At 36.4% G+C, this 14,572-nt stretch overlaps 1 protein-coding gene across 2 annotated transcripts; it reads right to left on the reverse strand.

The window, feature by feature from the left end:
- Positions 1 to 545: 545 nt before the first annotated feature.
- Positions 546 to 9,226, reverse strand: UMAMIT2 (nodulin MtN21 /EamA-like transporter family protein). Of its 2 annotated transcripts, XM_059588847.2 has the most exons (7): positions 8,743 to 9,225; positions 8,338 to 8,400; positions 8,122 to 8,238; positions 7,658 to 7,943; positions 5,995 to 6,150; positions 1,527 to 1,678; positions 546 to 1,168 (listed from the first exon to the last, which is right to left on the reverse strand). In XM_059588847.2, exons 1-7 carry the CDS (start codon positions 8,946 to 8,948, stop codon positions 958 to 960), a joined length of 1,191 nt encoding a protein of 396 aa, XP_059444830.2. In that variant the 5' UTR covers positions 8,949 to 9,225; the 3' UTR covers positions 546 to 957. The 2 variants fall into 2 exon arrangements, with proteins under 2 accessions (XP_059444830.2, XP_059444831.2); XM_059588848.2 differs by lacking the exon at positions 8,122 to 8,238 and having other exon boundaries at positions 8,743 to 9,226.
- Positions 9,227 to 14,572: the final 5,346 nt, after the last annotated feature.

The following is a 14,572-nucleotide window of genomic DNA, read 5'->3' on the forward strand; positions in this document are numbered from 1 at the left end:
AAAGAACATTATTGATGTGGTTGATGTCAAACAAGTTATATCATGAATCAAGAGGATCATTTTCTTCATGGATATGAAAGAACCACCATCTCCTATTGTGTACATATGCCTCAATACCTCCAATAAAGCCCACAACAAATAAATAGTCAAATTCAACAAATTAGTCTAAGAGAGACAAATAATGCTAGAGACAATCTTTTTATCATTTTTTTTTTATAATATCTTCTCAAAGTTCTTACGGCTTTTAAAATCACCATTGGACCAAAATTCAATAGTAATTCATCCCAAATTCAATTTGATTTTAAAAGCTACATCAAATCTGAGAATATAAAAGATAGTCTCTAGCATTACTCGAGAGAGACATCCTCTGTTACCCTAGAAAAAACCCATTCATGAATCAAGAGATTTGTATAACAAATAAACAAAAGCCAGCAAGTTTTAATCTTGCACCCTAGAAAAAACCCATTCATGAATCAAGAGATTTGTATAACAAATAAACAAAAGCCAGCAAGTTTTAATCTTGCACCCTAGAAAAAACCCATTCATGAATCAAGAGATTTGTATAACAAATAAACAAAAGCCAGCAAGTTTTAATCTTGCACATGCAGCAGAAGCTAACATTGAGGATTCTTCCTTTTCCCAAGCAGCCAAAATTATAAAATATTGCTCAGGTCAGGCGGCATAGACAATGCCATCAATGCTATTAATCTATTACCGGGAACGTCAAACCCCAAAGCTGAGGAAATCAAAGGACAAATAATATGCAAACAAACTGAATTTTTGAAAGACAAAACCCTATTGAAATAGAAAATATAGAACATCATGTTTTCTTTGGACTTTTGAAAGAGACAATGAATGGAAAAGACATGACAGATGATTCTATTTTATGCAAGCATAGTTTACCGTAAAAAAGATAGAATTATGAGGACTTTACATCAAAATTCTATCATGTGTTGCTTAATCTGAGGATTTTGGCAGTGAGGCGGCGGCTCCTGAGAAAATGTGACCTCTCTGGTATGGTATCTTGCTAATCGGTACATCTTTGTGAATGAGCGGTTCAGAACTCCGGATAACATGGGGAATAACCCCCACAGCTGCTTGTCTTTCTCTATAAGATGCCCAAGTGACCAAATAAAGACCGGCAAGAATTAAAAATCCTCCTAAGACACTGCTTGCACATGTAAAAACACCAAGTAAGCATCATTCCAACAAAATTCCAATTTCAAGTGCTATAAAATTTCAGGCAATTTCATTTTTCATAATTTTGAATGCAAAAGGAAATTCTATGGTAGAATATAAAGAGAAATATGTTACTAGGGCCACCCCCGGGGGGGGGGGGGGGGGGTTTAAGAAAACAAAAAGGACAGATTAAAAATCCTTTTGCATTCTATGACCGAAAAAGGAAAATTTCATATGGTTTGATTAAGCAAATCAAGGCTTCAGATCTATTATATTACATCCATTGGTGCTGCATCAACAAATAAATTAAATGCGCAATATTGTACAGGGAGTGATTGGAGCAAAACCTTCCCAGATAGATAGCGCTTCCAAGAAATATTCTTGACAGGAAGGCAGAAGCTGCAGGTTGGAGTGGGTTGTAGAGAGCAACCAAAGCAGGGCCCAAGATCTTGTTGCTCCATGTTAGGAGTCCATAATTAAGGGCAGACGCAATAGTTCCCTGAGAAAATAAGGAGTAATGCACTTAACCATACTTTTTCTCCCCTAATAATAATAATAATAAAAAAAAATAGTGAATTTGCAAGGTGAAATACATATATGGATACATACACATGCCCCGCACAGAAAAACACTTACATATCAGATTATTTACCCAAAAGGAGCTACAACAAAGTCACTGTGTACTAAGAAGCATGTTGTAAAAAAGTGATGGCAAATTTCTATCATTCTATTGTTTGCAAGAAGTTTATATTGACCATCCTACATATACGCACGTATCATCATCCATTATAAATGGCATTTAGTGCCTTATGTTGAGGTCTAAGTAGAGTAGGCTCCTGCTTCACTGAGTCCCAATAGCTTGTGATTTTTTGTTAAATTATCACAACCCCCACAGTTAAAAAAAGTCAATTGTTTTTTGTCCACACATAAACATTTTTTTAAAAAATACAATAATATCAACACTTCTATAGAATTATCCTAACCTTGTCCCCTTAACTAGTCTCAAACTCCTTATCTTCTTGGACCACAGTGTTGATGCGACTATATTTGAACATTAGAATTGAATTCTTACTCAGTTGTTTGCAATCAGTCAAACATAAACATTTGCATTTTCTTTTTTTGATAAGTAAAACAAATTTATTAAAAGCATCAGTACACACGAGGTACTAATCAAAAAAGACGAGAAAAACACCCAACAATATCAAAAACAAGGAAAAAGAGTACAAAAATCTTCAAAGTTAGGGACATCAAGAAAGGCATTAACATAAATCCACTCGAAGAAGGATTTAAGAAAACAAAGTTGTAGATCTGAGTTTGTCTTCTCATAATCATTGAAACTTCGAGCATTCATTTATTTCCAAATGCACCACATTAAACAAGAAGGGATTACATTCCAGACACAATTAAAATCATTCCTACTAAACCTTCTTTTTCAACATGCCAGGAGCTCCACCACTCATCTAGGGTGGAACCTTCATTCCTACTAAACCTTCTTTTTCAACATTCTTCCTAAAAATGTTTTCCACATGAAGAAAGTGACCCTCAAAGGATCCTTAGACCTCCAAATGTTCTTCCAAGGGAAAACTCAGCATTGGAGAGAACTTTGTAAGATGTTTTGACCTCAAAAGATCGTCTTTTGGAAGGAACCCAACAGCACTTATCTTCATCCCCCCAACTCTTAACAGAATATAGCGAACTGAAAAAAGAAAATACAAAATCCACCTCCCAATCATGCAGCAATCTAATAAAATTCATCTCCGAATGCACCTTGTCATAGTAAGCAAATATATGGTCAGCCACCAAAGCATATTTGTCCCTTGCAATGCAAGATAAACTCCGGAAAGGACTACTTAATAGTACAATCCCCACAACAAATGTCATGACAAAACTTGGTCCGAGAGCCATCACCCACCTTGATAGTAACAAAACTAGAGAAGGTATCATAGCCCCTCCTAATAGGCTTCCATAGACTCACTACTTAAGGACCGGTGACAACTTTAGAGCACCCCTTGCCCACTAAACTGCCATATTTTCTATCCACGACTTGTCGCCAAAAAGCCCCTCCTTCTACAACATACCTCCATAGCCACTTTCCAAACAGAGCCTGGTTGAAAGTGAATAAACTCTTACTCCCCAAACTTCCAAGATTAAGGGGAGTACAAATCCTCTTCCAACTAACAAGATGGCACTTAAACTCGTTATCCAAGCCACCCCACAAGAAATACCTTCGCAATTTTTCTATCCGATTAGCAACACCGATTGAGATAGGGAAGAGAAAGGAAGTATATAGGCAGGTTGAAAAGCGTGCTCTTGATCAATGTTAATTGACCACCCTTTCATAGATAGTCTCTTTTCCACCCTACTAATCTTCTCTCCATTTTTTCTCAATAATTGCATCCCAAAGAGATTTAGCCTTGAAAGGAGCATCCAAAGGGAGGGGCCACGTATCTCAAGGGCAAGAAAAAACCCTACAACCTAGAATACGAGCCAAAGCATTCACATTTGATACATTACCAACAAGAACCAACTTATATTTAGCCTTTTCTTAATAAATAAAGAAAATTTATTAAAAGCGCAAGAAGTGCAATTCAAGTACACAGGAAGTATATAAGAGAAAACACATAGCAAGATTAGGATTAAGGAAAAAGAGCACAAAATCTACAAAGTTAAGAGGCATCCAAAAGGGTATTAACAGATATCCACTTGAAAAGGGATTTAAGGAAACAAAGTTATAAATCCAAGCTTGTCGTGTCAAAATCCTCAAAACTTTGAGCATTCATTTCTTTCTAGATGCACCACATTAAACAAGAAGGGATTACATTCCAAACAAAATTAAGATCCTTCCGACTAAACCTTCTTTTCCAAAACACCAAAAGCTCCATCACCCGTCTCGGCATAACCCATTCTACTCCAAACATCCTAAAGGCCAAGTTACAAAAGTCTCTCGCAATATCATAGTGAAGGAGGTGAGCATGAATTTGCCCACTCTTTTCACAAATACAATACTAATTTTTCACTATGATGCTGCTTGTGGAGATTATTCATAGTTAGAATTTTTCCTAAATATGTTGTCGACGTGGAGAAAGCCACCCTCAAAGGTGCCTTGGACCGAAGATGTTTGTGCCAAATTAATCTTCAATCCTGAAACAGCTTCAAAACAATGTATAACACATCTCAAATATCAAAGATTATCCTATGCAACCCCACAAAAAATAAGGTTATCGTCTGCAAAAAGAAGATGAGAGACAAATAGTGTATCATCATTCCTAGCCCCCACCGAAAAATCAAAAATAGAACCTCAGTCATAGCAGCCAACATCATTCTACTTGGTGCTTCCATAACAACCAGAAAAAGGAAGGGGGACAGAGGACCACCCTATATCAAACCCCAAAAGCTATTGAAAAAGCCACTGGGAGTACCATTAATCAGAATAGATCAAACAGTGACCAATGAGCTTTACCTCAAAATGATACTTCCTTTGTAGTAAAGTGGAGGGTGAGGTCAGAGGTTCAAGTCCCATTGGGTGCATGTATAACTGACCACTAAAAAAAATAGAGAACCAAACAGTGGATATGCAGTGCGTAATCCAACTTTGCCATTTCTCCCCAAGGCCACATCTCCTTAACATGTATAACAAAAAATCCCAACATACGTGGTTATAAGCCTTTTCGAAGTCCAAAATACATAACACTTCCGGCTCACCTGATTTAAGGGGGATTTAGGTGTGCACATTTTTGTTTCACCTAATACCACATAAGAAACCCTCAAAACTGCAATTTTCTCTTCGAAATGCCAATGCATGGTTCACTACAATAAAATTTCAATACCCATTTCAATCCAGCTCAACCTACAGACTCGGGCTGTTGGTGCAGGTTAGGCAGGATTTGTGCCCAAATCCAATTACATAGAGTAGGGTCCAGATCAAATTCAAATGAAAATTCAAAAGACCTGAAATTGATTCTAACCTGAAATTTTTTTAATATATACATGATTGTACTTTTTTCTTGATAAATAATAGAAATTATCTTTTTTAGAAATGCTTATCCCTTATAAAGTATAACTATTATATCATATATTGTAATCAATTTTTTAATCAGCTTCAGATCATAATTGAATCAAATCATACAGATCTATCCAATTATTATCAAACCTAATGAACCAGATTTTCAATTCAAGCCACTAGATTCATTCGGTTGGCATTAGACTCATAATTGGCTAGAATTAGCATTAGATTCAAAATCTTTGGTCTGATCCATTGACAGCTTTACATAAGACCAGTTTAGTTCATCGTTGAGCATAATTGTACCACTTGAAAATAGAGGTCCCAAGATCACTCCAGTTAAGGAGGTGTCACTCAGTCAACAAGAAACTCTAATCCTTCAAAGGAAGTTAATAATTGTAGGATCAAATCTAAGCCAACCACTGAAAGTTGAGACCCGTTAAATGGATGAATATGTTGGCACAGAGTGCACAGCTAAATCCCATCAACCTACAAATCAAGGAGATGAATAAGCAAATAGCGCAAGATTAGAGAAACCTAAATTGCGCTCCACCTTACATGGTTAGTGAAGGTGGACCCTCACAACATTGACTATAATAAATGTGAAGTGAGGACAGTCCTTTTCTGGAAAAACAGAATTATCACCATACATTGTCTACTAAAGTTAAAATAGCCAGCACATCACACATGAACCCAGAGGAGCAAAAACCACCAAAAAGTCATTGAAGTCAAATGGAGCTATAGCAAAGACTGGCAACAAAGCGGCATGGAGAATGTCAGATTCAAGACAAACATATCATTACCAAAAAACTTACAGCATAAATGACAGCAAAAAACTCAGACTTCGTCAAACTCCAGTCTGTTGTCTCATTGGTCATAAAGAATGCCGTTGTCACCATCAATAGAGCACCAAAGAAGTACGAATATGCCGTGACTGATAGGCTGGCGGGATACTTAGCCAGAAGTGGAGCCTGAATGTTTTCACAATAATAGATTCAATACACACAAATATCAACTAAGTAACTAAAAACAGAAATTTCAGACTAGGATATTGTGGTTTTAAGAATTCAGCAGCTTTCTTTATCTGGAAATACATGGATTCATCAAGTCTAATCAGTATAAAGCTAGTTACAATTTTTTGATATAGAGTGTTTTCCTTCTGCTATCATGAATCCTTCTTTTCATTATCATCCTACTTACTAGTATCATCCTCCTGTAATTATCATCATCTTTTGGATCAACAGTATCATATAGACCTAATAAATAACCCTTACATCTTCTTCTTGATTTGCATTGATCACCTTTCGAATCAGAAATTTGAAACCACAATCTCAATTACATCAGGCATGTAACCACATGCAAAGCCAAGTCGACATCTAGTTGCCGCTCACATATGTGCCTCACAGCCATCTTTGCAAAAAAGCAAAGACCATTGCCCAGTAGCCAATCACTAGCCCAGAAACCAAGTGATACAGCAGCAATCACATGGCTGGACAAAACATGTTATGTAGAAAGCCAGTCAGCCATTCAAGGACGCACAGAACAACCAGCAGTTGATGTTTGAGGATTCTTGTTAATTTAATTATTCGTTTATTGAATATTAAGTACTGGGATTTTTCTAGATTTGCATGAAGTAGCAGTACGTTACCAACATGCAAAGTAGTATGCAATTGAAGCAACTTAATGGAGAAAAAGTCTGGCTGTCTCTAGCTGTCAGCTGCTGTACTTTGAATGATCATAGTAACTTGTGAGTCGCCTTCTTTGTTTTTCATTGGACTATGTGAATACTCCCTAGAGAGGTAATCTTGGTTATATAAGGATACAGCCTGTACCCTTTTGGAGGGGATGGCTGAATTGAAGTTGTGTTTGTTTAAGTTTACTTGGAATCCCCCCTCCCCCCTCTTCCTCAATAGTCTTTTCTCTATTCTTTCTTTCTTGCTGATATTTTCAGAAGCTTTTTCTCCCTTTCTTGCTAATAATCTCACTAGGTCATTCCTATTCCCTTGCTGAAATTCACAGACTTCCCATCCCATAATCTCTCCTAATAAGATTTCCAAAAAAGTCAGGTTATCTCCCCTATACATAACCACCCCAAGCTTCTCCTCTTTTATAAATTTTCCCACCTGATTCTCACGACCTTCCTAGCAAGATAGCTCCTTAATCACAAGAAGTCCCAGGCTATTCTGCATCAGCAAGGATCCTAATTCAAATTTTAGTGGGAGTCCAATGGAAAGATATTGGACCTTTGATCATGAACTCCCCGGAAATGTGGCACAAAATGGGATTTCCTCCCTCTAGATTGGCTAGTAGTTCAACATCAGCACCTCTCAGAATATATCTAATTTTTTCGCATGCATATATATTTTAAAGTAAATGAGTTAATAATGCATCCCGCAAACAAAAAACTTCAAGAGCTTATCTAAGTGTAAAAAATGCTCTCATTTCATTATTTAAAAACAAAAATGTATAATCCTGTACCTGAATGGCTAGAAAGGCAGCCATGCACATACAGTTCCCTATTAAGCATAAGACTCCAAGGTGAAAATGGTCGAGCCCAAATTCCAGAAAACTTGACATTAACCATCCAGCAGGCTCTGGCTGACCCTTGGCACTTATTTCACTATGTGCTGAGAAGTCTGGTTCTGCAGTTCCAACCAAAGCTGGGCCACGGAATAGAACCATTAGTATGGCACCGGAAACACATATGAGTGTACCTCCAATCTTGGCCTGACCTTCAGTTCTGAGCAAGTTCACTCTTTCTGTGCTGCATGAACAAGTCCAGATATGATATTGAACAAGTAAAATCCATTGAAATGCAAACTGTGTGTGTGCATATGTGCATGCGCAGGCACACAAATGCATTTATGTGTATGCCTCAAAAAAAAAAAAAAAAAAAGGGGCAAGGGCGCAATTAGAGCAAAGTCAGAATTTTTCTAACTGACCCCATCATCGCAGCCAATATAAATGTAAAGACTGGAATAGAAGGCTGTATGGCAGCAGCATAAGTTGGATTTGTATAGCCAAGACCAATAAGAAACAAAAGCTGGTTCCCAAATATCCTGATTGAATTTGCGTCAGTTTTACCAATAAATAACAAAATGATAATAAGTAATGTATGAGTATACCATTAAGATGGGAAATGAAGCATCCTAACTTACCCAGTTAACCCAAGAAAGAAAAATGACATGAGTAGGGATCTAGTCATTGGTAGTCGAACCCGTCTACAAAACAGGAGAGAAGAAATGTTACGAGGAAATGCAACTGGCTGGGGGCCAAACTGCATATCATATATAAAACATTGAATCAACAACTTTTGTTCTGTAATCTGTCGCATGATATCATAAAAGATCCATCATCATTTACGGGGGCGTTATATAAATTGGCAGCATCTCATAAATAACAGTGAAAAATATGAAAATGAATTTGCAAGTGGAAATCTTGGAAACCAAACTGGATGTTCCCATTCAGCATCAACCATATAAATGCATATAGCATAATCGTACTTAATAAATAGAACATTATTTTGGGAAAAAGAAAGAAAGAAAGAAAGGAATGCGTAGTACTTTTCACGGACATAGGCGATGGGGGCAAGGATTGAAAGGGCAAGGAGGTCACGGAAGACACAGAAGACGAGCTGGTTGATCCCAACATTAAGGGCCACTTTGGTTATCACATGGTACCCTCCGTTGAATAACTGAACCATGGCCATGGACGCATGCGCCCTCCATACGTCTCCTGCAAGACCACCACCTGCCGCTGATGCCGCCATCTCTCTCTTGACTCTCGACTATGGACTATGGGATATGGTCTACGGAGAGAGAGAGAGGGAACAGAAAGAAAGAAAGAAAGAAAGAAAGAAAAAAGAAAAGAGAATTTCCAAGAAAGAAATGACGATTTTTTTTATGGGGGGTTTGGGATCGTTGGTTAATATCTGCGATGATGGTTGGGTTGGGCCTCTCTCCTCTGTCCCATTCAATCATTCAATCTCTTATGGCAATTGTCCAGTTGTGCATCCATTCTTGGTTTCTAAGGCAACGAAATCCAAAGCATTTTCCTTTTTTTTTTAATTGTTGGAGATTTGCTTTCTATATCAATCATTTTTGTTTTTGTTTGGCTTTTCATAACTTGTTTTTTGGTCTTTTGTTTCCAGCTTTGCCTTTTTGCTCGCCAACCATACGAATGACAGTCTCCGATAAAAATTTTATTTCATAAACTACCATTTTAAATAACATACATTGACAAAATAACTTTGTCGGAATTTAACCATGAGGGTAAGGTTCTCAAGGACATTTTCAAGTTGTCGGGGCATGTATTAGGGTGTGGATTTGAATCTCTGCAATGAAAAATTTTCACATATACCTTATTAGTATTAATTGCATTGAATTCTCATTAATGCTCTAATGGGGTTAAGCTAAGCTATAGAGCCAAAGTTAGTGTCTAATATCAAATCACTCGTAATTCTTTGTCTCTTACTTCTGCTATAATTCTCGTATTTTAGGTTTTCTTACTAACTTCAACATATCCTATTGCTTACCGGGGTTGATATATAAAGGACTATACTAATTTATTAACTTGAACAATAATTTTCAGTCTTCACGTCTCTCCAAAATCTTTTGTACAACGCTTGCCCATATCGTTTTTTTTTTTGGTCGCAATATACAGGAAAAGGGGAAGGGGACTTACCCATCGCACTTGCTTAAGAAAACAGAGCTATATTTAGCTTTTGGGCTGCGGTTTGGTTTTTGCTTTGACCAAGAATTCTACAGAAATTCCCTTCGTTCTAGGAGATGCCGAAGAAGCCTGAAAATGACCTTAAAATAGATGGATACCCATGATTAACTGATTGAACGGGGTTCTTCCCTCTTCCTAAGCAACCAATAAGTTTGGTGTACCAAGTCTCGGTTGGATGGAAGGAGACCTTTGCACAACGCCAAAGATGGGCTCATTTGAAAATAAATAAATAAATGAAATAAAACAAATTAAAAAGGAAAATAACAGGAAAAAGAAAACCCAGAGGTCAAAGCAAAAGGAACTCTATAAGCGAAACAAAGCAAAGGGCTATCAATTATCATATAATGGTAAAAAGCATTTTTCTCATACTAATCAAAACCTTAAGTGAATGTTACAATTCTTTTAATTTAGGGAAAACTTTATTTGCTATCCTTAATATTTTATTACTTTTACAATAATACCCTTAAACTTTGAAAAGTGTCAATATGAAATTACCAATTTTCAAAAGAAAGGATATGTAGAGCAAATGCCAGAGGGATTAAAATGCTAATATGGAGAGCAACTATGGGATGAAGAGACATAATGAGAATGAGTCATTCCACTTTGACCAGTAGAGGCGGCCCATTTAGCAAAATTGTCCACATACATACTAGTTACTAGTTAGCATTGCAATCAAGTTTATGAGAAGAACATACTATATTAAGATTTAAAAGCCAACGAACTTCCAAGATAAAGGGATTTAAAAGAAGAAAAGAGGAAATCAAATTTGAAATGTTAACTTAGTGGTGGTTGTGTTTTGGAGTAAATGTTGTTTTGTGTATGTGTAAAGTTTGCAACTTTTGATTATGTTGTGTTTTGTGTATGTGTCTGAACTTATTTTGCTAAGTTGACTAGTGAACTGTAAAGTTAAGTTGGTGTTTGTTATGGATGTGATTTAGAGGTGTTGTTTTGTGCAAGTGTTTGGACATATTTTTATCATTGTAAAGTGTTGACCATGTAAGGGTCCCTTTGTGTCTAGACATATTTTGTCATTGTCAAGTGTATCTGTAATATTCCGATAAAAACAGTAGTTTTTATTCATTATTAAAGGATTTTCTGCAAAGAATGGTTAAAGGATTTATGAAAAGCCCGGTTTTATAACAAAGAACCTAAGCCTATACTTATAACCTAAAACTCCTTAGGCATTTTGAAGCACAAACCCGAGCTTAACTCTTTCTGATCGAATGTATGCTAGGGTTACCGGACATACACTACTATTTTTAGTAGAGGACGTATGTTAGGGGACCACTGTAAATACGCCAGCAAAAAGTACAAGGACGTACGCCTGGAGACAACTCGGATGTATGCTACTTTTTGGAAAACCATTACATAATACCTGGACATACGAAGCACCCTTTAAACCGTTGAGTAAATAGTACCGGATATACACCCCAATAGTACCGGACGTCCCCTACTTTTCAGAATAGTTGGTGAGTGCCTCAGCCTTTCTTCACCTATAAATACCCCTCAAACCCACGCCCATTTCACCGTTCAAATCACCCCCAGGCTTCCATTGTGAGTGTGTTCTTGTGAGGTTGTGTGTTTTGTGAAAAGGAAGAAGTATTTTCTTGGAAGTTGCTCTATGAGGTAACCCCTTGCCTGTTATCAGGGGTGGAACTAGAATTTTTGGATTGGGGGGACAGACTTATATAATACATAAATATATAGATGTATATAGTCTTTCTTTATAGGTGTGTATTTATGCTAAATAAAAACTTAGAACTTTTAAATTTAATTTCATATTAAATTGTACGCCATTACAAAAGTTGCATGTTTATAGAATCATCGTAGAAAAGATCAAGAGAACTTTCTTTTCAAATACACGAGTTTCATATTTTGCTATAGACATGTACAAAAAAAATCCAAAAAAAAAAGAACATATTTTCTCCTTTAAATTATGCTCGACGACGATTGCTAATGGAATAAAATTCATCCATTATCATCTCTGAAGTGAAATTCTTAGCAATTCCTTTCTCAATATAAACTACTAAATGGTCTGCAAAAAACTCATCCTCCATTCTAGTACGCAATCTAGTCTTTATAAGTTTCATGGCAGAAAAAGCTCGTTCTGTAGTCGCAATAGAAACAGGGAGAGTCAACACTAGGCGAATCAATCTGTCAATCAAAGGATAGATCTTTGACTTTTCTGAAACTACCAATCCTCTGTATAACTCAAATAATGTAGACATAGTTTGAAAATCTTGATGCTTTGGCACATCAAGCTTATAATGCTGCAACTGAAATTTCAAACAAATTTTTTCTTGCTCGGTGAAATCTCGAGGATAAAACTTCTCAGCCAACTTGCATATATCATCAATCTTAAATGATTTGTATGTATCTTTAGGGCTTAAAGCAACACAAAGAATGAGGAGTTCCACAGCTTGCTCACTAAATCTATTTTTCAATTCTTGTAACTCAAAGTCTATTGCAACAGTAAATATATCAACTCTAAAATGATGCTCCACTGTTGTCGGAGACCCTTCATCTTGACGACGAGATCTACCTCAAGTTCTAGTGTAATGAGCATTCATATCAGGAATATCAATATCATTTTCTTTCACAAAATGATTTAACAATAGCAAGCAAAGGCTCCCACCCATCATCTCTCATCTTTTGAATGAGTGATTGTGTAGTTGAAACTTGACTCATGGCATTTAAAATGTCTAGTAACTTTTGTTGCAAAGTTTGGCAAAGCATATTCGTGAGTCCCATAATTTCTTTCATCAAATGCAATATCAAAATAAATTTAAATGATGTTAATATCATGTAAGCCGCTTCAGCATCACCACGTTGAGAATAATTAGCTCCCTCATTTGAGATCTTGTTGATAACTGAACAAGTTGCACCAAACATTCTTATCATGCTACAAAAAGATTGATTATGAGATGACCATCGAGTATCTTCAGGTCGTTGTAAAGTGTCAATTTGGTTTACCCCCCTTCTAGTCTCAATTACATTATAAGCAACCAAATTTTTAATTTCAACAGCATGAATAGATTGCAAGTCATCATGATGTTTAGAAGAACCCCCAACAATATTAATAATTAAAGCCAACTGGATAAAGAATTGATGAATGTGATTGGCTTCTCTAGATGCTGCAACTAAAGCTAATTGTAGTTTATGAGCAATGCAATGCACATAATATGCATAGGGACAATCCCTAGCAAATAAAGCTTGTAACCCATTCCATTCACCACGCATATTACTAGCTCCATCATATCCTTGGCCTCGAATATTTTCGATTTGGAGGTTGTAACGAAAAAGAATAGCACATATCTCTTTTTTCAAAGTTGATGCAGAAGTATCTTTAACATACATGTTATGCCAAATACTAACTAAATTAATAGATAATAATTGGTACGTTTTAACTCACAAGTGTACAATATCAAAACAATAGTATAGTGTAGCAAGTACGAGATCGATCCCACGGAGATTGTTGATTTTATTTAGAATTAATTAAAATATCAAAGTTGTCACGAATTTGATATTGATATATTGAAAAGAAATAAAGATAAATAAAAAGTAGGGTTTTGATATCCACCACTAATCATGCTCAAAGGATATAACAATATGCCAATGCTCTAATCATATTATGAATACCTAATGTTTGCCAACCTAAAGGCATGGGTGTATACTTCTTAAGCTATAGATTTTCCTAAGCAACGAGTTAGGCATGAGTGTATACTCTAACTCTTTTCTTTTTTAAAGGATTTAGCATGGGTGTATACTAAGTTGTTCTTTAAGAAAGCATAAATCTATGGAAATCGACAAACACACGGAACCTAGAGCATGGGTGTATACTCCCGGTTTTCCATGTTGATTAACCCAAGAACCTGATGTGGAATTCTTTTGTTACTCTTATTAAACCCAGAACTTGGTCATCCAAATTGATTTAATTAACTAATCCATACCGCATGCATATAATGGCCAATCATACACATATAAGGAATTAAAAAAAAAAAAAAGGCATTAATCAAGTTAAGCATCACAATATGATTATCACAAAAGCGCCAATATTGAAATATTAAATAAACATAATTAGGACTTCAATCTAACCCTCCTAAAGAGTTTAGTTACATATAATTAAAATAAAGGGAAAAGAAAGAACCGAAAACCGCTCATAGAAGTAGCCTCCAAATTTCCCCCTCCAAAGTTGTGTTTAAAGATCGATCTTGAATTATGAGGTTTAGAGGTCTATTTATAGACTTAGGAATACTCTAAAAATCCTAGAAACCCTAGTAAACTCGTAGGGTTTAGTCCTAGTGCAACTAGGACTAGAAAAACCCTAATATGGAAAGCAATATAAGTCTGGCCGCAGCTTCTGGAATTTTCCAGCGCACGGGTGTGCTCGATCGCAGCCCGTGTGCGCTCGATCGCACGGCTGCGATCAATCGTGTATCTTCTGCGCTTGATCGCAGATGCGATCGAGTCTTCTCTTGTGCGCACGAACGCACGTCTTGCTCTTCACAACTGGACCTCTCTGGAAGTGCACTCGATCGCACTACTAAAATGCTTTTTCTTTCTTCAAATCTTCTAGCTTTTTCCCAATTTTGTCCTTTAAGCCCGATACTTCCAAGAATGCTTTCTTTTCTTCCGAAAACCTATAAATCAATGAAAATACAA

This window comes from Corylus avellana, chromosome 3 (genome assembly GCF_965113065.1).
Source record: "Corylus avellana chromosome 3, dhCorAvel1.hap1.2, whole genome shotgun sequence".
NCBI classification, from domain to species: Eukaryota; Viridiplantae; Streptophyta; class Magnoliopsida; order Fagales; family Betulaceae; genus Corylus; species Corylus avellana.

What these genes read in the sequence shown, in the direction of transcription:
- UMAMIT2 (XM_059588847.2), bottom strand. Translation starts at nt 8,948, where the DNA reads ATGGCGGCATCAGCGGCAGGTGGTGGTCTTGCAGGAGACGTATGGAGG. An exon ending in ATCGCCTATGTCCGTGAAAA is followed by an intron (nt 8,401 to 8,742) that starts GTACTACGCATT and finishes CCTGTTTTGTAG; the next exon opens with ACGGGTTCGACTACCAATGA. An exon ending in TTTTTGCTGTCATTTATGCT is followed by an intron (nt 1,679 to 5,994) that starts GTAAGTTTTTTG and finishes TTATTTTCTCAG; the next exon opens with GGAACTATTGCGTCTGCCCT.